The 27,172-nt window shown below is 30.1% G+C and overlaps 1 protein-coding gene across 1 annotated transcript in view; it reads left to right on the top strand.

Moving 5' to 3' along the window:
- The window catches only part of Dhps (Deoxyhypusine synthase), a 39,732-nt gene extending 13,379 nt beyond the window's left edge, over positions 1-26,353 (top strand). Inside the window, exons 4-7 of the mRNA XM_075372842.1 lie at positions 4,345-4,537; positions 8,274-8,377; positions 22,875-23,000; positions 25,935-26,353. Of these exons, the coding sequence (XP_075228957.1) occupies positions 4,345-4,537; positions 8,274-8,377; positions 22,875-23,000; positions 25,935-26,063 (552 nt within the window). The 3' untranslated portion in view covers positions 26,064-26,353. The remainder of the gene's footprint in view (positions 1-4,344; positions 4,538-8,273; positions 8,378-22,874; positions 23,001-25,934) is intronic.
- Positions 26,354-27,172: the final 819 nt, after the last annotated feature.

Genomic DNA, 27,172 nt, shown 5'->3' with positions numbered 1-27,172 from the left:
TCCAAATCAGCTGATTTGGAAGTCGAGTGTTCCACCATTCAAGTCCTAGTAAAGTCAGGTATTTTTACACGGATTTGAATACTAGATCGTGGATACCGGTGTTCTTTGGTGGTTGGGTTTCAATTAACCACACATCTCAGGAATGGCTGAACTGAGACTGTACAAGACTACACTTCATTTACACTCATACATATCATCCTCATTCATCCTCTGAAGTATTATCTGAACGGTAATTACCGGAAAACAGGAAACATAAACAGGAACGGGTAAACAGGAAAAATAAAGAGTATGGTTGCAGCAGGATGGAGCAGCTGCACATTTTGCACTATCAGTCCGTGCATTTCTGAATGAAAAATTTCCAGGATGTTGGATTGGCCGTGGTACTCCAGCTTCACCAGCTCCATATCTTGGCCACCATGAAGGCCTGAATATATATATATATATTTTTTTTTTTTTTAATGTGTTTAATTTTCATAAAATTCTATACTAATAAAATCTGCAAAAGTACTTAACGGAAAAAATAATAAGTGAAAAACCAATTCATTTTAACAAAATAATTATATTCTGTGGTTAGGTTGCAGTTTGCTGAGTTGTTTATTTGCACTGTATTTTATATACATTAAAGTATACAAATTGCAAGCTTTGCAGTTGTGTGTTCATAGGTGTGAAATTTTGTAATACCAGTTATTAATTTTTTTCTTTTTATGTCCGTTACAGTAAATTGAGAAAATTGTTAACATATTATATTTGAACAAAACATGAAAAATATTTTGGATAAGTGAAGTCAGATAATGGTATCTTTACCTGTGATTGGTACAATTTGATAGATTAAATAGTAACACTATGTAAAACTGTATGCATTGTCCACCTTTGAGAGTAGTACTTTCCTGATCACATGTTTACATCTTATTTTCTTGTTATAAGTAAAAGAAAATTTTTAAAGAAGAGAATGATAAAATGCAATTTTTTATTTTGCATTTATTCTAATTGAAAGTGGTGTACAAAATTATTTATGTTTCCAGAAGTAAATAAAATCAATTAATAGTCATTACTATTATAAAATTCAGAAGAGGGAAAAATCAGTGACTTTATTTAATGTGAATTCAAATGACTTGTATCTACCAATTTTCAGCTGTGTAATCACAATTTTTATTAGGAGGGGTCCATGGCCCATGATCAGTAATATAATATTATAATAGCAATAATAACAAAAAAAAGCAACACCAGTTAAATATTTTGTAAATAAATTATGATTTATTGTTAATTTCTGTTATATTTTCTCAATCTGCTAATTAATCTTATATAATGCTATTAGATTCTTGAAATAATTAAATTTATGTAACTAACATTTTTACGATTTGACAATAGAAAAATACTGTTGTGTGTTATCAGTTGGAAAAAATATTGAGAAATTACAAAAGTTAAGTCTTACAAATAAACAGTCTGTTTACTCTTGGGTGATGTATTTATAAGTAAATTATGTCATAAACACTAATTCTGATTTTACTATGAAATTTACAATTATTTGTAAAGATTAATGCAAAATTAAAAATTATGTACTGCAGTGAGATTACAATTATAAAATCAATAATAAACTTAATACAAGAATTGTTTACTTCACTGTTTACAAAAGAAATTAGCTTATACTTTTAATTATGAATCACACCTGGCTTACTGTTCCCAATGAATTCACAAAACAAATTCTCACATTTAAAAGCATTTGACATGTCACATATTCACCACTCACTGGCCCTCGGCAGTATTGTTATCCACAGACCTAGGGTTGCCCTGATATAGCAGTAGCTGATCCTTTTCTTAAATCTTCAACCATAGTGGTTTTCAAAACATCTTTTTTTCCAGCTATTATTTATTTTTCTGAATTATCTTGGTTTAGAAATCTCTACTTTATTCTAAAAATTCTTTCTGTTTTTTATTTCTCTATTTTTCTTTTTACATTTACTTGTTTACATTTTTTCCTTAATTTTCTTGTTATTGCACTTCACATTTCTAGAAGCTTCTGTACTTATCACAATAAATTGATTACATTCTAATTTTAAAAATGTCAGTCAGTACAATTAAAAATGTGTAACTGACTGTTTAGAAGTATGAGTTGTACCTTTTGCTCTATTTATTGGAGAACCCATTCTCATGCATGACAATGCACAACCTCATGCTGCTAGAAGGGTTTCAGAGTATCTTGATGAAGTAGGTGTTAACAGTATGATCTGGCCAGTCAATAGCCCCGACATAAATCCTATTGAGCATGTTAGGGGTATGCTTAAAAAAAAGATGTCAACAACATAATGCAGTGAATCCTCAACAGCTGTGTCATATAGCAAAAGAGGAATGGGAGAAAATTGATCAGGAAGTAATCTAAAACTTGATTCAAGGTATGCCTAGAGGATGGAAGCAGTAATCAAGGCAAGAGGTGGCTGTACTTGTTACTAAATTACTTAATTTAAATAACATGTCAATTAAATATGGAAAATTTTTATTATTAGTTTTGTAAAATTGTCTTTTGTTAAATAAAACTTTGGGGTTTTAATGCGAATTTATCATATTTTTGGTTATTTTTCTTTTTTACCTGAAATCTTTTTTACAACATTAATTTTTGGTTAAAAATTATTGATACAAAGAATAGCAGTAATAGAAATGAGAGTCAGACACATATATGAAAATTAGTTTTTTTTACTATTACCAAAAAATCTTACATGATGCATTAATTTTGTCCAGGACTGTATTTTACTTTCCCAGTGAATATATCTAGAATAGAAGTTAAAGGGAAAGTATAGTATGGTGATCATGTCAGAAATGGGATATCAGGTTTTGTCAAATCTTTACATTTTAGTGCCCAACTAAAGACAAAAAACATATGAATGTATGTATATTCATATTGTGTGAGCACTGTTTCTGGCCCTACATCTCAAATTTTTTATCTATAGTGCTTTTACTTTAGATAGTCCCAAACAATTAAAAAAAAAAATCAACTTTCACCTATTAAAATTGAAATTTATATTTTTTGTTGTATCTCCCTTTGGTTTAAACATTATTCAAACATTTTTTAAAAGTTTATACTTCAGATATAGGGCTATTAAGAAATATGTATAATTTTTTAAAATTGTAGACGGATCTAAAATCCAGAAAATCTTTTTTTGAAAATGTTCTTTTCTTATTTTAGATTCTGTTGAAAAGGTTGTTAGTTTTAAAGAAAACTTTACTTAATTAAGCTAATCTATTAAGCTTAACCATTAGATGAATATTTTTAGAAAAACGTTTCTTAATATTTACTTCCCACCTCCAAAAATATATATTCTGTTATTTTTTTTGTCTAACTTTTAATTTTTATTATTAAACAAAATTTTTTTTTGTATTTTTCTTCATCACTTGAAGGGCTATTAAAACTAAAGTAGTTAGCACCTATATTATATTCCAGACACAAAATAAGGAACAATTTTTACTTTCCTGGTGAATATAGTTGGGTTAGCTATATTAAAGGGAAAAGTCTGGTGAACGTATCAAAAATGGGGAAAAAATTATTAAATCTGTATTAAATACTGTAGTTTATTGTGGAGAATTATTGAAGTTAAGTTCAATTGTTGAAGTTTAAGTTTCTTGATGATATTGCCACATAAGCTTGTGTTTGAGATATGGAAATGGAATCTTGTAGTTTATGAAACGTGCCATACCTAACTGGGATTCAAACCTGGGACCTCCAGATAAAAGGCCGAGATTCTACCACTCCGCCACAGAGATTGGCTCTTATGTTGCACATAAAGTATCTGATTATCATGCAGAGGTCCTGAGTTTGAGTTCACATGTCAGCCTCACATTTTTTCTGCTTTGTTCATCAGTAATAATTTCTTAAATGTACTTGTGGTATTGATTGAATATGTGCTGAAGAATAGATTTTTAAATAATAAGAAAAAATGTTATTGTTATTTTGTTTTAAGTAAAATGGGGTAGAAACTTTTTCTGTTAATATGCAATTCACAGAAATAACAATTTTTGAGATTATGAAATTACATTGTTAAATTGTTTATTTCAAATTATTGAAATGTTTTGTGTGTGTGTGTGTGTGCAATATACAAATTAAAAAATAAAAGGTTGAACATTTAATTTAAGAGGTTGCATTTAAACAAAGCTATATTCATTGATTGTACTAGCCAAAGTTCCTGAATCAAAAGAAGGGTGACTAGATATTTAGAGGCTTTAGAATGTCGTATGTGAATTGGTCAGTCAGTTTTGGGGGAGGGCTGGTCAGACATACTCTGGGTATGTGGTTGAATTTTAATGATTAGAATTGTTTTTGTTCTTTATATGTAATATGGTTATGATTTTTTATAGAATACCTTGTGGACACCATCAAAGATAATTACGAAGTTAGGGGAAGAAATTAAAGATGTTAATTCAATATATTATTGGGCAGCTCGCAATAAAATACCAGTTTTTTGTCCAGCATTAACTGATGGAAGCCTTGGTGACATGATGTATTTTCATTCTTATAAAAACCCTGGACTCGTTGTAGATATTGTACAAGGTATGTTATTATTTATGAATTTAATGAAGTGTGTTTTGTACTCAGAGACATACAAAAGGACTAAGGGTTAAACCCTTAGTCCTTTGACTGTCATGTGAGCCTCACATTGCCGCAGTCTAGATTTACTCAAATGTCAGGTGACACCTGCATGCATATTTGAAAACTATAGTATTGTGGAGATAGCCCCAACTTTCATTAAAATATCAATTTGTATTGCTCTCTTTTGAACTAATTCAAAAACCTCATTGCGTGTTAGTACGGTGACAACATTATTATTTCTTAGCTGTGCACATTCACTTCTTAACCTATACATGTGTTCTATTTTTGTTTACATTTTCATGATGGCTTCTTGTTAATGTGTTCTAAATGATGATGATATTATTAATGCAGTTTTTGATATTGACAATTTTTGTCATCTTTCTGGACAGTTAAAAATATTCATAATGAGTTAGCAAACAGCACAGAAAAGTTAAAGGGAGAAGAAAGGAAACCGTTTTCAAGGGAATATGTGCACCTGTTGGCCTTGTCTTCATCCTGGGCAGTGTTTTGAAAACTGTTGTATCCTAAAAAAATACAAATAAAATAAGAACTACTTGAAATACCAGTTATATGTAGAAATAATTGTACAAATTTGTATTAAAAAAAAGATTAATATTGACATATCATAGTAGATGATAATGTTAGGAATTATTTATGAGTATAGAGATAGACAAGGTATAAACAATTTGAAGCTAAGGGTCACTTGAGCTTGTATATGAAGGCTGTTAAAATTATTAAAAACAGAATAGGCAATTGAAGTTTTTTACTTATTTTACGTTTGGAGTTAAATTTCCACATTTCCAGTATGGACTTTTTATTTAATTAAATTCTGATGTGATCTATAATGTACAGTTATGTACTGATCTGAATATATATGTTCTTAATTATTGTGGTCCAATTCTTGGAGGCTTAATTTATGCTAAATTATTTGTGAAATTTTAGGATACAAAAAGTAGAAAATTATTAAACTTTTAGGCTGTACAGTTAAAAACATAAATTCCAGAAATATATCCTGTTTTAAGTTAAACAGACTAATTTGGTGATATTTTTGAGCATTAAACAGAAAAATTATTATTATTTTTAAATATTAAAAACTGCTGAAGATAGAAGAACTTTCTTCAATAAATTTTTAAATCTTTTTTTTATAAGTAAACAATTCTTGTTAAATAGAAGAGCTTTTTGTAACATTTAAACATTTTGTTAATTAAAATTTTATTTTTCATAAAAGAACACTATTTATCAAAATAAAATACTTTTATTATTACAAATGAAAATCAAGTGTTTAAATACTTCAGGTGAGCTTTTTTATTATTATGATGAGAGGAATATGTCTCTAAGGTAAGGAAGAAACTTTGTGATATGCTGTATAATAACATCCATCCTACTATACCAGGTGTGTAAATATGAAACCGGAATTTTTGTATAGAAAATACATGTGTATTGTATGAAAATTATAAAAAATATTTTATTCAAAATATTGTCCATTGCTAGCTGTACATTTTTCCCATCTCTCTGAAAATTTATGAATGCCACGCCAAAAAAACTGTTGCTCTTTTGAGGCAAACCAGTCATCGAGCCATTTTCGTACATTTTCATAAGAAGTGAAGTGCTGTTCAGCAAGTGTGTGTCCCTTCGATGCAAATAAATATTAGTTGGATGGAGCCAAGTCTGGTGAGTAAGCCGCATGCGAAAGTATTTCCCAACTGAATGCCTCAATTGTTTCCTTGACTGGTTATGCTATGTTTGATGATGCATTATCATGAAGCAAAATCACTTTGTGTTGCCTTTCTTGATATTCTGGTCATTTTTCATGCAATGCTTGATTCAAATTGTTCATTTCTTTTTAGTAGCGTTCAGTATTAACGGTTTCACCACGTTTTAGCAGCTCATAATAGAACACACCCTTCTGATCCCACCAAACACAGAGCATTGTCTTCTTTCCATAGCGATTTGGCCTTGAAATCAATGTCAATGGTTCGCCTGAAGTTACCTGTGATCTTTTACCCTTAGGATTCTTGAAATATATCTACTTTTCATCACCAGTCACAATTCGATGGAGAAATGATTTTCTTTTGTACCCGGCGAGCAGCGTTTCGGAAGTGGTTTTTTGGTTTACTTGCTGTCTTTCATTCAGTTCATGTGTAACCCATTTTCCCATTTGGATTTTCCCTTGGCTTTCAAACATATGGAGATGGCTTCTCGTGTTACATTTAATTGATCCACGGGTTGTTGCATTTGAGTATCATCCTCATTCAGCAATACTTGCAATTCGCTGTCTTCAAACTTTTTTAGTGGTCTTTCACGTTCTTCGTTTCTTACGTCAAAATTTCCACTTTTTAATTTTTTAAACCACTCAAAGCACTGTGATTTACCAAGAGCATGCTCATGAAACCTTCGACAAGCATTTGATGCAATGCTGCAGTAGGTTTTTTATATGGTAACAGAAAATCAATGCTGTTTACAAATCGTAGTTTGTAGGTACAAAACTCGACATATTCAATGCTAATTAAAACTATGCTGTTGTATGAAACTTGTATTGTGAGTTGAAAATCTTTGTCAGCTGTCAAAGAAAGAAAATGGTGCCAATTATGTACTTTGACTAACTACATTGACAGCTAGGGCCATCTATGGGCAAATTCCGGTTTCATATTTATACACCTGGTACACAAGGGCTGTCTGGAAAATTTGTGACCGATAAAGAAAGCACAGGTTGTTCATTAATTTGTATTTTTATCTTTCAGTGTAGTCATTTTACAATTTAATAAATTTAGACCAACAATTTTCCACATTTTTAATACCCCCAGTTTATAGCGATCTGTCAAACTCTGCAAAAGAAGCGGTTATCGCAACTTTGACCTTGTGATTTGAAGTGAATTTTCATCCAAGTGAGCCATTTCTTCAAATTTGAGTTAATTGCTGAGAGCCAAATCCGGTGAATATGGAAGCACCTCAGAGCTTCCAAATTCAGTAAATCCTGGAGTTTTGTAGTGTGCAGGCATATCCTGATATGTTTGCAGGCATATTATCACAGTGAAAGTGCTATTTCTTTTTGACCAAATGTGGATGTTTTGCTTAAATAGTAACTATCAGTTGGTTGAGGAGTGAAGTTTAATACTCTCTCATTGCATTTTTCCAGATAGTCAATGAATTCCACACTAATAGAATCCTAAAAAACTGAAGCCATGACTTTTTCTCCTATAGTTGGAATCATTTTCTTTTTCTTTGGTGCACTTTCACCCACTGTTTGGACTACTGTTTAGTCTCTGGTATATAATGGTGAATTTATGATTAACCTACAGTTATAAAATGTGAAGAATTGTGTTTTAAGAAGTCTAAATATTAGAGAAGTGTTCAGTTGAGGGCATTTTTCTGTCATGATGTTTGAAATGTCAGTAAGCAACTACCTTCAGTCGATTGGCTAGTCCTAGATTTGATTCTAAGCTAAGATTTATATTTTGTCATTTCATTAATATAAAAAAATAAAAATAAAGTTCTCCCCTCTCAATTTAAAAATACAAGGTTGAAAAATTGTATGTATGGATTGATAAAACAATATGAAGACGTTTCTTAATAGGTTTAGAAAATATGATAGAATATAAAACATGTAGAATTTAATAAAAGAAAAAAGATGTGTGTATACATATATATATATTTTAATCTTTTTTTTTTGTTATAATTATAGCAATTTCTTTTCCAGATTTACGTCGGTTGAACACTATGGCAGTTAAGGCTCTCAATTCTGGAATGATTGTCCTTGGAGGAGGTGTTGTCAAACATCATATTTGTAATGCTAATTTAATGGTTTGTATACTTCTGTGTCATATTTGGTTGATTTATTTCATATTTATTATTTCACTTTAAAGCATAAAAGGCTAATCTATCTGTACTAACTTACTAGAACCATTAGGAGTTAGCTCTTTTAAGAGGCTAACTTTGCCTTTTTGATGTCTGATTCACATTTTCTTGTCTGATCAGTAATTAGTTTGTACATGGTAGGAGGTGTGTTGCTGTGTTCAGTTTTTTGATTTGTGTATTATTATTTACAAGAATGATATTAAACTATTGTTTAGTAATGTATGCTTTTGAAGAGGGAAGACCAGCCTCCGAAAAGACCTGAAAAGATTTGTTTTCAAGATACATAAATGTGCTTCAGATCATTGTTTGGTCCTCATATGTATGTATCATTTAGACCAGAGGTTCCCAAACTTATTTTTCTCATAGACCACTTTCAAAATTTTGCTGGTTCCGGTGGACCCCCTGCAGCTACATTTCTACTATATTTCCAGTCGACGGAAAATGTGAAGATTAGATCTAACTATGAAAATTTGCGTTACGGCTGAGTTCCACGAACTAACAGCTTCTGAAAAAAAAGTGAGAATTGATTGGTTAATTTTTTATTGACTGTGCTGTGAGTGGATGTCAAAAAAGTAAAGTTGGCCAATCAAAAAAAATGCTTCCATCCAACTTTACATTTTTGACATCTACTCACAGCACAAGAAAGCAATCAATTCTCACTTATTTTATTTAGAAAACTTCCCATTCAGAGTGGTCAAAAGCAAAAGAAAAATTGTATATTTTTTGTGTTGCATTTATTCAAATATGTAATCATTATGCTATTAATTATTATTGTTATCATATTGCAATGTAATATAATAAAATTGTCGTAATATAATTAAAATTAAACATTAATAACGTAATGTAACTTCTACAATGACAATCACAAAATAGTTACAATTTTAATGGGAGGGATGTACTTGATGGATTGACAGCAAATTATCAATATTTGGTTTCAGTTTTGTTAGGAATAAGTGCAAATCTCCCCGTTCTGTGACATTGAATCTGCTCCTTTTTTTTGATAAAAGGTTTGTAACGACACTAAAACTTTTTTCGACAAGATATGATGAGGGAAACACTATCAAACAAGCATTGCGGATGGCGGCGGCGGTGCTTTGCAAGTCTCGACACGTTCGTTGTACTGAATATGGAATATGCAAGTTTTTACAAGTAACAGTCGTTGAGCTTCTCAAAACATTATCTGCCTAGATTGATACGCAAAGTCAAGCCAACATTTTAGTTCTTCACTATTGAAACCAGATGAATTTTCATGAACCCCCGCTTACGAATTGTGAACCCCCATTTTTATGTCACGCCAACGTAGACCGCCATCGAGTCTCCCGTGGACCCCTGGGGGTCCAGCTGGACCACTTTGGGAATCAATGATTTAGACTAATATTTAGAAAATTAAAAATGTCAACTTATTCTTGTGTATATTTATGAATTTGCAGTCTTTGGTAAAAAGGACGTGCTTATTCTTAAAAGATCTGCTTTTAGCAAACGAGGCAACAAAATGTTTTTGTATAACTGAACACAATAATTTCACTTACGAGAAAGGCAATATTATTCTTCCACTGCTGTTTTAATAAATTATTGAATCATTTAAGAAAATATTATCTGTTAATGAATTTTTAAATAATACTAATTAAAAATTAAAAATCATGAAAATCCTATTTAATGTGTAACACATTATGAATTGTTTTATAGTTATTTTTAATGTTTTATATCTTCATTTATTTAATGTAATATTATTTATTGCGTTTATATTTTAAATAATTATTATAGACTTTATTCATATATATTTTTATCTTGCAACTAATTGTGTTCAATCTTCATGTGAAATGTATGTAGAATTTTTATTTACTGATCAGAATAAGATTTATTTGTTTAAATTCTTGTCAGGCTTTTAATTTTTAATGTGTTAGAAAATTTCTCTTTCATATCTCAATGCACAAGTTTTGAGCTTGTTTGATAAATTAATTTTGTAAAAACAAACTGAACCTGGAACAACTTTGGGACACATAATACAGCTGGTAGATCTAGAAAATTTTCCCATTGCAGATTAGAGTTTGAATAATAAGTGTTGATAGTTCTGGTAATGTTATATCACTGTTTTGTCTTACAATTTATGAGGATAGATCAGTGCACTGATTGCATAAGGCTTCTAACAAAATACTTAATGAGATACTACTTTTATTTTTCCACATTTCAACATCATCTTCACCAAAACTTAACAAACTAATCATCGCCTGAAAACCTACTATGTAAAAGTCATTAAGTTGGTGTCTCAGCCCTTTCACATTTTATGTTCATCATAAAAAATTTTATGTTCTATATTTGAAAAAAAATTGCTTTCCAGGTGTATTTTAAGCATACAAAACACGTGAAAATTACTTTTGGCTGTAAGATGGTCTGATGGGGCTTGATAAAGTTTTCAATCTTAATTCATTACTTCTATATTGGGTTAATTGATCTAAATGAGGTATGTGGCATTGTGGAATACCTGTACAATGTGGAACAATACTCCTCTAGTCAGAAGGCTTGAATGTTTTCTAGCAGCTAAATGTCTAATTGTGCTCCAGCATTTAATTTGCAGCAAAAATGGGCTAGCAGTACCCAGTTAAAATTACAAGTTTTTAGAGCTGGTACGGACTGTATTCGGATGAAATGATGAAGTGAACTAAAACCATGTTCTTCTTAAATAGTTAAATTTAATTTGTCACATTAGATGCCTTTAAAATATTATACAATACAAGTCACATTAGACCGATGAATAATTGGCCGCACCAGACAGAATTATACTTGAATACAATTAATAAATAACATGAATTACATTAGGCTGTAAAATACTAAATATTACTAGCCACCTTAGACTAGGTATTACATGACCGCACCCAATGGGATTCTGCACTCGAATGGTTACATTAGACCCGTTAGTCAACTTAGACTAAATATACATGATCGCACCCGGCGGGATACTCAACTGGAATGAATGTACGAGACTAACTCGCCGACCAGTGCTAGTAGATGCTGGAGTGCAGCACCAACCTGCTCAAAATGAAACGGAACAATTACAAAACATATTAAGTTGTAACCTTATCAGTTGAGTGTATTATCTTGAATTTCCAACACCTGTCACACTTACTGTTTTATTACAATCTGAATAGGATGATTTGGTTGTTTGTTATTAACAACTTTTGAGCATTCATGTGAAATTTTATCAGTTCAGTTTTGTAGTGCTCATAAAAAAAAAATATAATAGCGTATTCTAACTACTCATGCATATTTTTAAACTGTGCTGTACATGTTAAGTCTGCTACATGGTGGCTGCTAACTGAATTCATCAACTGGATTGTGCTCCCACCTAATGACACCTTTATTAATTATTATATCAAACTTCTACCAATAGCTTTAATCCAAACTATTGCAAATGTCTATTTTGAACTACTCCATATCAGTTATTCACATATTTTATTGTCTTCCCTTGTACTTACAAATTCAGACTGTAATCAGCAATATGCCTTCAAAGTATTCATGGACCAATCCACTCATTGCACTTATTAATTTTGATCTTATAATTGTTTAATTATATTTGTGTATTCCATGATGGCATTGAAAGGATTTTCATATTGAGTTTTTTATGTATCTTTATGATTTGAACACTTGTTTTGTTTTTTAAATTGTTGTAAGTCCCAGGTGTAATTGAGATACCCCTTTTTTTGCCCATATTTAAATGTATAATAAAATATTATTTCTAATTCCAAGAAGTGGAACACAGTATCATGAAAATTTACCACTTATTAGAATGTTGAGATTTTTTAATAAAAATGATCATGCTCTAAATCCATTTAATGATTATATAGCAAATTTTATCAAAAATTTTAAAGTTCAGTTGCTAAAGTTAATAACAAGTTAATTTGAATTGCTTATGTGGTTTCTATCTTAATTTCACTATTTGTTTTCTATTTTTCTCAATTTTTGTTTTTTTAAAATTATTTTTTGTTCATTATCTTCTTACAAACAAAATATTTCCAATATAAAATAAAGTTCCACTTACCAACAATTTTAAAAGTATATATCCGAGTACTTTTGGAGCCGTTACTCCATCATCAGGGATTTCCCAAAAGATGTTAATTCAAATTAAAAAAAAAAGTATAATTGAGTATTCCCAAAAGTATAAAAAAAGTATCTATATATATATATATATATATATATATTATAAATATATAATATATAGATATATTATATTATAGATTGTAGTCGCAAACATCTTAAGAACATAGACGTTACGATCTTATTGACGTACAATTTAATTTTATTTCTTGACGACCGACTATTATGAACTTAACAATGCTAATTTAAATGCAATAATACGTTTGAATTTTAATTAACATCTTTTGGGAAATCCGTGATGATGGAGGAACAGCTCCAAAAGTACTGGGATATATTCTTTTAAAATTATTAGTAAGTGGAACTTTATTTAATATAATTGTATTAATACCAATGCTGCCAAATACTTAGTAAATTTCCAATCTTTCTTGTCTGTCGGTTCATCGCAATTTAGGAGTTGTTAAAATATTTAGCTAGTATTTCCGTGTTGTATTTTTTGCTATGGGCCAGTATACCTTTTTGATTCTTTATTAATAGGGTTGGAAGTTTGTATTTTTGGAGCGGATTTTTGAAGGTTTTGTAGTTGTCTCTTGACTGTGTTTTATTGAATTCTTCTTCTATTGACTTAAGTGTCTTTATGGTGTTTTTTTTCATTCTTAGGGTTCGGGTGGTTTCTTTTCTTTGTTTTACTAGATTTTGAAAGGATGTTTCTGATTTTTGGGATTGGTGAAATAGCCATGCTTGATGTCTATTCTTCACTGTTTTGTCACCTTCACTGTTCCACCTTTGATGCTTTTACGGGATTTTAATTGTGGCGAATTCTTCGGCGGTTTGTTTAAGGTTGTTGACTAGATCTTCAAGTTTATCTGTGATTGTTATTTTTTCGGTTGCTTTTTGGTAATTTTCGTTCTTGATTAGTTGGGTAGGGTCTAATCTTCTTTTAGTTTTATGGGCTTCGTTTTGTTGTTTTCTTTGGGGAGTGAATTTAATTTTAATTTTTACTACATAATGATCTTAGCCCTTGTCTACTCCTCAGAGGAATTTTACGTTGTAGATTTCCTTGTGGTGGTGTTTGTCCATGAAGACATGGTCAAGTTGCCATTCTCCTTAGTGTAGTTGGGATGTTTCGAGGTTTTGAGTTTTTGAAATCCTTCCTCTTGAAATATGTGGATATTGAGAGCAGGTTTTTGCAGATCTCAACAAGTCTCTGTCCACTTCTGTTTGTTTTCTTTTTGGCCATTTTCTAATGATGTTGCGATATCTTCTTTCTCTGCCTAGTTTAGAATTGAAGTCTCTGATGATTGTTTAACATGCTTTTTGGGGGGTGCTATTTATTGTCATGTCAAGAAGATCCCAGTAGTTTTCCATTTCTTTATGGTCTTTTGGAGAGTTATTTTTATTATTAGTGGGCGAATGTGCATTTATTATGGTATAGATTTTATTAGATCCTTTTAAGGTGAGAGTTGAGATTCTTGGGGATTGTGACTTGAATTCTTGTGAGGAACTTACTAAGTAGCCTGTTGCAAACTGTTGGACTTTTTCATCACTCTTTTCCCAGGTATACCTTTGTAGAGCCTATATCTGTGAGATCTATGGTGTCCTGGTCGGTGTTTCTTATTTCCTTCAGACTCATGATGAGAATTTTATGTTGGTCCATTAGGCCAGTTATTATTTTTAATGTACATGTCTGCATGAGTGAGGTGTACATTGTTTGTAGAAATGTAGGTTATTTGCTTTGGTTTGATTTTGGATTTTGTAGTTTTCTTCGTCTGTGTAGTGTTGGGGGATTCCAATGCTTCCGATTGCATGTTATCTTCGAAGTGGCAGCCCACCATATCTGAATGCTGCCTTCTCTAAACTCTGGTGTTGCTTGGTTTAGCCAGTGGATTATTCCTGTTGATTATCAAGGGGTCATCTGTTGCACTAGGTCCTGAGTTACAACTCTAGATGTGATCTAGTGAGGTGTGATTTGATGATAAATGAAGCTGTGAAGTTTGTTTAGATTCAGTTCACCGGACAAATTTTTCCTATTTTATCCCTTTTCTTTCTTTTTCCTGTTTAGCCTCCGGTAACTACCGTTTTAATAATACTTCAGAGGATGAATGAGGATGATATGTATGAGTGTGAATGAAGTGTAGTCTTGTACATTCTCAGTTCAACCATACCTGAGATGTGTGGTTAATTGAAACCCAACCACCAAAGAACACTGGTATCCACGATCTAGTATTTAAGTCCGTGTAAAAATAGCTGGCTTTACTAGGACTTGAACGCTGGAACTCTCGACTTCCAAATCTGCTGATTTGGGAAGACGCGTTCACCACTAGACCAACCCAGTGGGTCTCCTATTTTATCCCTGGATATATCGAGGTGCACCTTGAGGTGGTTCAGTCTGACTTTTGTTAAAGTTATTATCTTGGAGAAAAGTTACAGTTAGATCATAAACGGGCAGTGATCCACACCACCCCTATATATATAATGGTATATATATATACATATATAAACCATTTCACGAATTCAGAGGATGGTCCCGCCCACATCAAAATTAGAAAAAAACTTTATTTCAATGTACGTCCAGAAACGCTTAGTTTACTGGCTAGTTAGCCCCCATTTTGTATTTTTAACATAAAGATTTATTTCTCAGAAATAGTTAATCATATCACGCTGAAATTTCTTATACTGCTAGGATACCTAGAGGTTTACTTGTATAAAAATAAAAACCTTATTTCTCAATCCATTTTAAAATGGTGGCCATATAAACTTTTTAATTGTTAATATCTTTGCAACCGCTGGTCTGTTTAAATTCTATATTAGTACAAAAAAATATTAAGCATTTTATAACAAAGAAAATGAACCTTCTTTATTCAAATCCATTCATAGATAACAAAGTTATGGTAAAAATTATTGAAGTGATTCACTCTAGATTAAACACCAGTTTTCATTATCTCCCAAATAAAATTAAATAACTTGACACAATCTCAACTTATAATATTTCAATATTGTAAGTTATTGTATAATAATATAATTGTGTGGAAAATATTACAATAAGATATTATTGAAATCATGAAAATATTAAGTAAAATATTGTAAGTAATATTAGTACTGAAAAATATTGTTGATGTAATTAACAAGTCTTGTTGTAAATGTAAATAATAACTAATATGTAATTTGTCTTTTGCTCTTAACCAAGTAAATATATTAATCTGTGCTGTATGAGTTAATTATTATTTTACACGTTGTTTTCAATCATTCATAAATGGTTCAGAGACACAAGAAGCTTAAAACTTGAAAAAAGTATTAAATCATTTTCTATATGTTCACCTGAATTCGAGGAGGATGTTACATGAAATATCTAACCAGAGCTGGCCTTGAAATTCAATGTTAGTAATGTAACTTTGAAAGGTTTTACATGAGCAGCAACTCCATGCCTATCACTGCTAGCAAGTACAAACTATTTTACCTTTAGATTATACTCATTGTGTTCAGCTACGCCAATGGCTTATCTGAAAATGTACTAATCTGAATTTTTTGAGTGATATCTTCTTTACAGATGAAGCCAAATTTACAAGACTGGCTATTCTTAACATCCACAACACACACATGTGGTCAATTGAAAACTCTCATGCCTTTTCAGATAACTGTCACCAATATCAGTTTTCTATAAGCACATGGGCTGATATTTTGGGAGACTACTTATTTGTGTCTTTTACCTGAAACACTCAATAGTGAAATATGTTTATGTTTCTTGATGGCTGATCTTTGCCACTCCTAAACACAGCCACAAAATTTGGTTCATGCTGGATGGGGCTCTGGCTCATTACAGATTACAAGTTTGAGATCACCTGAGTTAAAGTTGTTAAAGTTTATCCAAAACAGATGGATTGGTCAAGGAGGCCCAGTAGGATGGCGTGCAAGGTCTCCCGATCCCAATCCTCTTTACATTTTCTTATCGAGCCATTGAAAGGCTCTTGTATACGACACTCCCGTAGGTACCACAGAAGAATTACACACAAGAATTGTTAGGCATCTGACATCTTTGAAAGAGTCCAGCAGTCAATGAAAAAACACCTGGATGCATGTATTTTGATTGAGGGCCTCTATATTAAATTTAATGTTTTATTATCTGATGTGATAATATATTGTTAAAAAATTTTAATTGAAAAAAAAACAAAACAGTTGTTTAATAACCAATTTCTTCCATTCATTAAATAATAAGCATGTAATGCAAATTATATTTTTCAGTATTAAAATTATTTATTATTATATTTTCATGATTTCAATATTTTATTTTATTGTAATATTTTCAATATTATTAAACCAATTCAATTTATTACATGAACATTAATAAAATTATTCCAGTTGAGATTGTGTAGAGTTATTTAATTTTGTTCGGGGGGAAATGAAAAGTGGTGTTTTAATCTAGAGTGACTCACTTAAAGAATTTTTGCGGTAAATGTGTTATTTACAAATGGATTTGAATAAATAAGGTTTGTCATAAAGTACTTTGCAAATAATTGTAAATTGTCATAAAAGTACTTGCAAATAATTGCAAGATATTAACAATTTCAAAGTTTACACGGCTGCCATTCTGAAGTGGATTGAGAAATAAGGTTTATTATTTTTATACAAGTAATCCTGTAGGTATCCTATAATATACAAATTTCAGCCCAATATGATTAACAATTCCTGAGAAATACATTTTTATGTTAAAAATACAAAATGGCATTTAACCAGTAGCCAGCAGTAAGCGTTTCCGGACAAATGTTGATATGAAGTTTTTTCTTTATTTCAATGTGGGGGACCAACTCCTGAATTCTTGAAATGGTGTTTATAAACTTCCTATATATAAAGATGTATCATGAAGTTCTCTTGGGACTTTCATAACTTATTCTGTTCGTGAAAATAATGGAATAAGTTCAAATAAACATATGTCCTAAAATGCTTCGTTTGTGGGTTATGGTCAGTGAAAGATTTCGCTTGGATTTCAGCTACCTCATGAAATGAGGTCATACTGAAATTTTTAGGACATTAATTAAGGGGTAAAATTAGTGATTTCTTATTGTTTTTAACCTGAAAAACCGAATAGACAGGTTCAAGAACTGTATCTACAGTAGTTTTTGAGAAATTGGGGTGAAAACCAATACTTGGGTTAAAAACCCTTTTTTTATGTTTTACATATAATAAATTTGTTAAATTGGTAATAAACACGTAAAACTTTTAAAAAAACCTGTAGAGAATTTAACTATTAACAAAATTGTGTAAGATAAGTAGAATAAAACAATAAAAGTTATAAAAATTTGAATTTTATTTAGAAACAGTACATTACTACGGTTGTCAGAAAAGTTCTTATTTAATGTAAAAATTTTTTTTTTGTAGAGTGAAAAATTTATAAAAAAATTGCTTATTATAAAATTAAAAAAAAAAATTGGAAATTAATCAGTTGTAAAATAAAAATTACTTAGTTAATAAATTTTTTATTAATGACAGAAATATAGTAAATTATTTAAAAATTATTATTTCAAAGTTGGCAATAAAATAACAGTTGATCAACAATTGCAATAGTGTATTAGTGTTTAAATCATTGTGTAAAGTACATTAAGTATATCAGGTATTGTGAACTGTACTGTTAATAGGGTTTTCTGTGAATTTTAGTTTGAATGTGATAGGTTTGCCATTGAAGTAATGCTATATTTATTTACATTAGAGCAATATGCTGATGTAATATTCATTTTGGGTGTGTAATGGTGCAGCTGCTGCAGTAGAATATGAAATATATTTTCCAAATCATAGGATTCTAGATTCCAAAACAATTAGCACGACTTTTCACAATCTTCAGGAAACAGGTCTACTATTTAGTATTCATACCATCTATGAGCCTGCCCAACATAATTCTGACTTTGGAGATTGGAATCTCATTGGCTCTAGCCTGTGTAGGTTTCTTTCTACTACACCCTGAGCTGCTGAACAGTTTATATTATACACATACACTACACCAGGAACGTTACATTAGTAACATATACCCTTGCACAACTACACAACATTTTACACTGTTTCTTCTTACACTTACACTTGATGGTGTTGCGACACCTTTTGAAATGCAACCGTAACCCAAGGTGGAAAATATCATGCTGATGGGTGGATAGCTCTACTTAATGAGTCTCAAACGATGTCCTCTGGGCACCTACATGAACCCAGTTGTATTTAGCTCTAGCTTTTATACGCATGGGCTCTGCAGAGGTGGTCCTGTATTTCCCAGTTCTCATGGGACCAAAATTAGTATTCCACATAAAAATCCCATGATGGTGGTCCATCTGAAAAAAATCACCAATATTAGTCTTCTGAAAAGACTTCAGTCAGCTTTGTCTAATGACGGTAACAGTACCGAAGTTAATATTAATTTAAATGGTGACAAATCCACACCTGCAATATACAAACATCAGATCTGTGGTTACGTTTGGGATAATTATCCTTTGTGGGGACTTAACTCCATAAATTTTAATTTTGACCTCACCATATATCATAAAAAAAACTCCTATTGTCTGTCAGCAAACATTTTACCATTTTCTGTCCAAGATCAACCCAGATGCAATAGTATACACAGATGGGTTGAAACAATAATTCCATTGTATGCACTTTTGTTGTTAATGACAGAACCTATGTTTTTGGTCTACTGTGTTTTACAAGTGTCTACAATACTGAACTGTATGCCATCAACAAGGATTTTAATATCATTCATCCAAAATATCGTCACATCCTTATTTGTAGCGATTCATTTAGTGCCCTCCAAGCTTTGGAAGATTTGTAGACATCCTATCGTTACCTAAACTCATAATATAGTTGAATTATATTCAACTATACATTATGTTTTACGAGGCAAATGTTTTACGGGACGAGGCAAATTTTAGTCGAGATTACATCTTATGCAGTGAGCATACATGGGCAGAAGTAAATCATAATGAAACGGTGGAAGGCAATTTTTAATACCGATTTAGTATCAATATATGATGTGGCCTTCATGTTACTCAAAATATACTTCCAGCACGATCGCATGCCTCCACACTTCACCTGTGGCATTTCCACTTGCTTAAATCATCGTTTCCCTGAGAAAGGATTGGTTGTGGACGTCCACATTCCTGGCCACCATCTTTAGATATTTGCATCTGATAATGGATGAAATATATTGTACATAAAATAAAAATACATTCTCATCAGGAATTAGTTGTCCGCATTATGGTTGGAGCTGAGCAACTTAAGGACAGTCCTGAAGAACAAAAGCAATACAAAAGCGTGTCAAGAAGTGTGTTGAAAATGGCCGACTCATTTTTGAATATTTATTGTAAACATTTAATATATGGTATAATGCACCTTTTTGGTCTACATTACTGTTTCTAAATAAAATTTGAATCTTTCTGACTTTTCTTTGTTTTATTCAACTTATCTTTCATCATTCTGTTCAGGATTAAATCATCTACAATTTTTGTTTAAAAGTTTTATGTGTTTATTCTCTATTTAACAAATTTATTGTATGTCAAACATAAAAAACAAGGTTTTTACCCCAATTTATTGGTTTTCACCCCCAGATTTATAAAAAACTACTGCAGATATGTTTTGGAACTTATTCTATTCGATTTTTCGGATCAAACACCATAAGAAATAAGAACAATAATTGTCATGGTCAGCTGAATTAAATATCATTACAATTAAGATAACTATTAAAAGAGGTTTGGCAGTTTGAATAATTCACATTCAAAATGTTCCTCTCGTTCTTAAGTTTAGTGTGTGTGAATGTTTTTTGACTATTCAAATTTATTATTATTTATTTGTAATATTTCTAGACCATTTTGTATATTTGTTATTGCTTGTATGTGTAATGAGATCATCAAAAGTTGAATAATTGTGTATTTATTTATTTATGTATCTTCTTTAATGATTGGAAAATCTCTGTTTAAAGTTTGTTAATTTTATTGATTTATGTATGTTAAGCATTAATCCTATAAGTGCCATTTCTGCTAATTGTACTTGCGGTATAATTTTAGTTTAATTTAAATATTTTTGTTATATTATTTGTTGGCTTAAAGATAAAATTTTCATTGTTGAAGGATTTAATATACCTTATTTGTATTTTAATCAATATTGTTATATATTTTCGAGGCTTATGATTGTGTTAAGAAATTATTCTGGTATGATAAGGAATTGTTTTATTAGTTGTAACACTAGACAGCATGTCTTATAAATGTAAAATTATATTTACTAAATTATAATTTACAATTATTATTACATTAAAATTATTTTAATATTTCAAAAATATGCTTACAGAAAAGATCTTACATTTTTTTTTTATCGTTACTATTTTGAAGTTTAGCCACCATTGCCTTTTTCTTTATTTAAGTCTAATCATATTTGCAATTTATTATTGTAATATTCTTTTTTTAACTGGCATTGGCTTGTATTATTGTTAGCCATTAAAGAATGCTAACAGTCTAGAGTGAAACTGGTCCCAATATTGTATATTTAAGTAATCTAATACAACCTTTTTTTAAATATAGGTTCAATCATTGGTATTTCATCCTCACTTCACATCATTCATTCAAATATTGCAGATATTGTATGATGTAGGATCAAATATCTTTTTTGTTGTTTCATTTAATAAAAATATAAAAAAAAAAATATTTACTTTGTGTAATTATTTGTTTAATCCTACAAGTTACTAGAAAATAAAATTAACAATAATCGATGCAACAGCTTATAGTTTATGATCAGCTTATGTAGTCTCCCAGTTACCATTCAGTTATTGGATTCTAATTATCCCTTTGGAAGCAGGCTTCCAAAGGGATAATTAGGTTGTTGTTGTAGGTTAGTTCCCAGATATGAAATTGACTATACATTGTTCCCTCTAGACTTATTCTCTATTTCTTTTATAATAAAATGAAAGATAAGATATTTTAATATTTTTGTAGTATGAGCTTTGCAAATAAGCAAAGGATAGAAATAATATTAAAAATTTTACCAACTAGACCTTGACAAAATTTGAATGAATAGACTCATCTATGCATTTGCCACAAATGTCAAGCGATTTCATTCTTTCAATATTTTTTTATTATCTGACTTTTCCTTTAAAAGTTTTGAATAATGTATGTTTTTTAATCTAAAAATTATGTTCTTTCTAAGTATATGTTAATAATGATAAAAAATATTTTTTGAAGCGTTGCAGTGTATAAGAAAGTAGTGATATACATTCCTAATACAAGAAATAAAAATAGAGTATGCTATGAAGAAGATTTGAAGCCAGGTTTAGGCTTGAAATATGAAGCCATTTCCACACTTCAATATCACTCTCTATACATTATTTATCAGTTGTATAGTATTTTTATGAAATAAAATTATTTTGTTTTCTCACAGCAATTTGTTTATGACTTATGTTTAGAAGATAAGGAAAAAGGGTAATAATCATTTATAATAATAATCAGCATTCTGTAAGGTAATAATGATTTACTTTGTTTAATTTTAGTAGGTTTTGTAAGCAAGTGATTTTAAAATATAATTACTTTTGTATAAGATAATACCAACTATATGATTAATAATAATAACACCATATGATTTATTAAGTGTTGAACAATTTACTTTATTTTTCTCCAATATTCTGGTGTGAGTGGTGCATAAAAAACAAGATTTTAAATGTAATGCTGAACAAGTTTGAATTTACGGAAAAAAAGTAATTAAGAAAATTAAATTATTTGTAATCAATTTTCAAAATAATTAAGTGACATTTGCAAAAATATTTTTGTAGGAAAATTATTAATTGTTACTGTATATCTGATAATTTATAGAAATAAACCTATGTGTTAAATTCAACATTTTGGGAAGTACATTTTTTTTAAACAATGTTTGAAGCTACCAAAATTAAGATGTTAAAATTATATAGACACTTTTCAAAAGGCCACTTTTTTAAATATACATGATTTGTGTTTTTTTCCTTTTTCGGTTGGATGGTAAGTGAATAAAGGCAATGGGACCACAAAACAAACAGAACTATTGTATAGATGTGTGAACTGGTTTAGAACTATGTAGAGAGCAAACCTAAAAACGGTTGACAGGGCTGCAGGTACCCTCTTTATGTAAATAAGAATGCAGATCTTTTAAAGTAGAAAACTGTACTGGATGAATGGAGACTTATAGAATGTTATTTAAATAAATCAACAAAAATTTTTATAGAAGATAATGAAAAAATTATCTTTAGTATAAAGTGTCCTTTATTTTTTATGTTTTTAGTCATTAATCTCATTTGAGATTATATTATATAAAATGTGATAGTAATTGATTGGATTTGATGACATTTAAAATTTTTTTGTAATTCTAGAGGAATGGTGCTGATTATGCTGTGTTTATAAATACAGCTTCTGAGTTTGATGGCAGTGATAGTGGAGCTAGACCTGATGAAGCAATATCTTGGGGGAAAATAAAAAAAAATGCTTCACCTGTCAAGGTAATTGTTGTTGGAATATTTCTTTTATATAAATAATTATAATTATTAACATTTCTGATGTGATTTTTAATAGGAATATAATTAATAAATGGTTAGTATAAATATTATTAATATGTTAAGAAAGAAGAAAAAATTGAATTTATGAAGAAAATGACTTAAAAAAATATTACTGCAAAATTTTACCTGAATGTATTTATGATATCAAAAGCCATTGGATTCCTTAGTTATTAAGAATAAGTGGAATCAAAATTGGATTTTTATTTTCCGTCTGTCTGATAAATATAATGTGTATGAGAGAGTTAAAGTGTCATTTATAAAGCTTTTTTTATCAGTTTTATCTTATTTATTCATTTATAAAACCAAGCTGGATAAATATTTTGGTGAGTTGGCTCCATTGATTTGAGTAGTTAACAAGCGGTTTTGCTTTTGATGAAGTGGTTGAGTGCACACAATGCTGAATGTACTGGACAGAATGTTCAACAACTACTAAGAATATTGAAAAAATCCATGAGAAAGTGATGGGGGATAGAAGATTGAAAGTGCATGAGATAGCTAAGATGGTAGGCACCAAATCACTAGCTTGATTTAGGGGGTTTTTCAACATAATTAAGAGGTTTTTGCAGTTTTGTAACAGTTTTATTCACTTTTATCTAATATTATGCAATATTTTTGATATCTTCATGCTTAAATGAGGAGATTAAGAAAAGATGATCAAATTTGATAAAAATGAAGATTCTTTTTTTACTAAGGCAATGCACCACTTCACTCTTCTACAGTTGTGATAAAAAAATGATTAGAATTATGCTACAAAATTCTTTTGCACTCTCCCTTCTTGCTAGACTTAGAATGTTTTAGCTACTATCTGTTTCCAAATATGAAGAAGAGGCTTACAGGAAAGAGATTTACATTTATATTTATGAAATTATTTTACAGTAACTTGAGATATTAAGTTATTTTACAATAACTTCGTTATTTCACAATAACATTAATTTTTAGTTAATGTTTATTCCTATTTTGAAGATTTGTATAATTCATGCTATAAGGATGGGATTAAAAAATTTGAGCATTGTTTATATTCATAAACTTGAAAAGAGATTACGTTGAGAAATGAAAATATTTTAATTTCCTAAAACAGTGTGTCTTTCGTTTTCTTTCTGTATAAAATCAAACATCTTTTGAAAAAAAGATTAATCCATTCACATGTTATTTGGTTTGTTTAAGGGGTTATATTTGCATTTTTTTAAAGCTCTCTGTTGTATGGATTTATCAGTGGTAATGAACTTGTCTGTGATAACCTATTTATTTGAACAGCCTAAAATTGTTAATTTCTCTTTCTTTTATTTGCAGTCAGGATTCTTTTCTAGAAGCCAAAGTTTTGAGTGAGATTTTATTGTGATTTGGAATTTTAATTTTAAATTCAAATTTTTATTAACAATTATTTTATGTATCTGTACACTAAACTCTGCCACCTATTCTGTTTTGGCTAGCAAAATGTCTTACAAAATGATAAATCAGTTGTCTTACACATTTTTTTTTCTTATGATATTGAGCCACCTTTGACTTGCTATGATTTTTCTTTTCTATTTTTAAATAGTCATAAGATTCTTCAAGAATTGGACCTTTAGTAGGATATATTTCTTGATTATTTGGTTAAATAATAAAAATATAGCTTCTGATGTGTTTTGTGTAAATGTTTTATTGTTTTTTTAACTTACTTTTTTCACCACTTTTCTGTTTAAATTACTTTACAAAACCCATTTCTTAACAGGTTGCTCTGCTCTTTCTTTTTCACTACAGTTACTATCCTGATATCGAAATCGCTAGCTCCTTTTTAATTGATTCTACCCGGTCCAGTCATTTATTAGTCATTAGTTTTACTTGCATAAATATAATGTGATATGTTTCTTCTTCTTGCTTGTTGTAACATTAATATGAAAGCAGGTACAGTAACTAAGTATTAATTAAATTGGTTACTTTTAATTCTGAACTAAACTAAACTCCTAACTGAACAGAACAGTGCAACGTGTAAACATAGAGCTGGCAGCACATTAGCAATAGCCACATGCAATCGGGTATGGGTATGCTAGGAGGACAGTTATGCCCATAATTGCAGTAGAAATCACCATTTAACTACTTATTCGGAATAGTTGATGTTAAAAGTTTAATGTTTGCTCTCTTTAAAAATTATGGCAGCTCTTTTATTTTATACTAAGTTTGAATAATGTAAACAGTTGTATAATTGGAATTCTGTACATTCCTCTACAGCAAAGGTCAGCAACCTTTCTGTCAGTAAGGGCGGAAAATAAATTCAAAGGTTATTGGGGGTGCATGAAAAGTTATTGGGGAGTGCCATACTATTATTACACAGTAAGCATATACATTTTCCTTTAAAGTCAGTAAAACAAAATTGTTCTTCCCAGTCAATATTAAAACAATAAATTCTTTTTCTTTTACAATTATTCATGATGGGTTATTTATAAAATCTGTTTAACCAGTACGATATGTATTTGACAGTGAAAAGTGTGACTACCTTGCATGGTATGGTTACTGATAATATGTAAATAATAAAATATAGTCAATAATAACACTCAAAATACGTAGCATTCAGAATATGGTAACATACTCCCAAATTTATCAGAAGTGAGAATATTCCTGTGTGCTAAGTAACATGGGTGTTAGTGTATGACCTTGATTGCTATTTGCTGACACTGAGCTTGCATGATTACATTGTCTTATATACATGCGACATCGATATGGTTATTGGGGTTAGTAGGTGTGTAATTTAGTGAAGGCATATAAAAATCTCATTGAGGGTGCCATGGCCCCCGCAGGCGCTGTGTTACCAACCCCTGTTCTGCAGTATTAGTGATAATATGTTTGGTTTGTATTGATAAAAATTATGAAGATTTTTTTTTTGTTTCTGAATTGTTACAGATTTATGCTGAAGCAACATTGGTTTTCCCATTATTAGTTGGTGAAACATTTGCAAAATTTCAAAATAACAGATTAAATTGTGCATCGTATAAAAGCAATCTCAACTGTTCAACATCTTTTACTTTCTAACTGATAAAGTTTAGCTGAATCAGTTCATAATGCAAATTTATCTTTTTTTTGCTGAAAAATGAGAATGTAGCTGGTAAACTATTTTTAGTATGTATTTTTACAGGCAGATTGTAATTTAAATATTACTTTTATTAAATTATCATCAACTATAATTAGTTACTTACTTGTAAGCATAGAAATATGCATTTACTAATTCATGTATTTTTAACTGGCCAGCCAATCAGTATAGTGGTCAGAAATACTGGGTTCTGAACAGTTGGTCTTGAATTAAATTGTATCATTGGTCTGCATGTTTACAGTATAATTTCATTCACCCTACCTTATCTATTAAAATTCATGTGTGAAAGCATATCCAAGGCCATAGCACTCAATTATTTTTGGAGCCATCAGTCATCTGAATGGTTTGATATTAAAAATAACTTTCTCTATTTCTTTCTCTTCTCTGGTTTTTTAACCCCCAGTGTGTTTACCATGTACTTTTTTCTGCATGAAAGCCCTCATTGCATGTTTCATTCTAGTTGTGATCTCTACTCTATTTGATCTATTCTTTGTAATTTTGAAAATATAATATTTTGGTTTATCCAAAAGAAAAAAGAAAAATTGTGTTGAAATTCAAAATGCTCTTTTGATATAATGAAAAATTAAGTTAGAAGAGATTATACAAGGTGTAATTTATAATATAGATTACAATTTTAGTATAGAAATAAGTTGAAATAAGATTTCAACTTATGTAGATAAGTGGGAAGCAATAAGGCCAAATTACATCATTGTCTCAATAATTTCTGAATCAGAGAAACTCCTTTCTTCATATCCTGTTTTTACTACTGCTGTTTTATAACACTAAAATATATATATATATAATAGACTTGTTCCATCCAATGACTTGGTGGAATGGTACTTCAGCTCAAAACCGAAATCTTGAAGCAGAAGATAATATTATTGACTATATAAGGTGGAGTAAAATCACTCCTGAAAGTTTACAGTACTTTTTCGACTTGGATTATTGTCTTCAGACAATAAAGAGGTGAACAATTTTTTTTAAAAGTAATTTTGATTGCTGTAACTTTTGATTGTATTTTCCGCCAGTAAATTTTAGTAACGTGTTGTTA

The sequence above is a fragment of the Lycorma delicatula genome, chromosome 8 (assembly GCF_047948215.1).
Source record: "Lycorma delicatula isolate Av1 chromosome 8, ASM4794821v1, whole genome shotgun sequence".
In the NCBI taxonomy this organism is placed as follows: Eukaryota; Metazoa; Arthropoda; class Insecta; order Hemiptera; family Fulgoridae; genus Lycorma; species Lycorma delicatula.
Note: the sequence above shows the minus strand (reverse complement) of the source record. Positions and strands in the feature narration are given on the sequence as shown.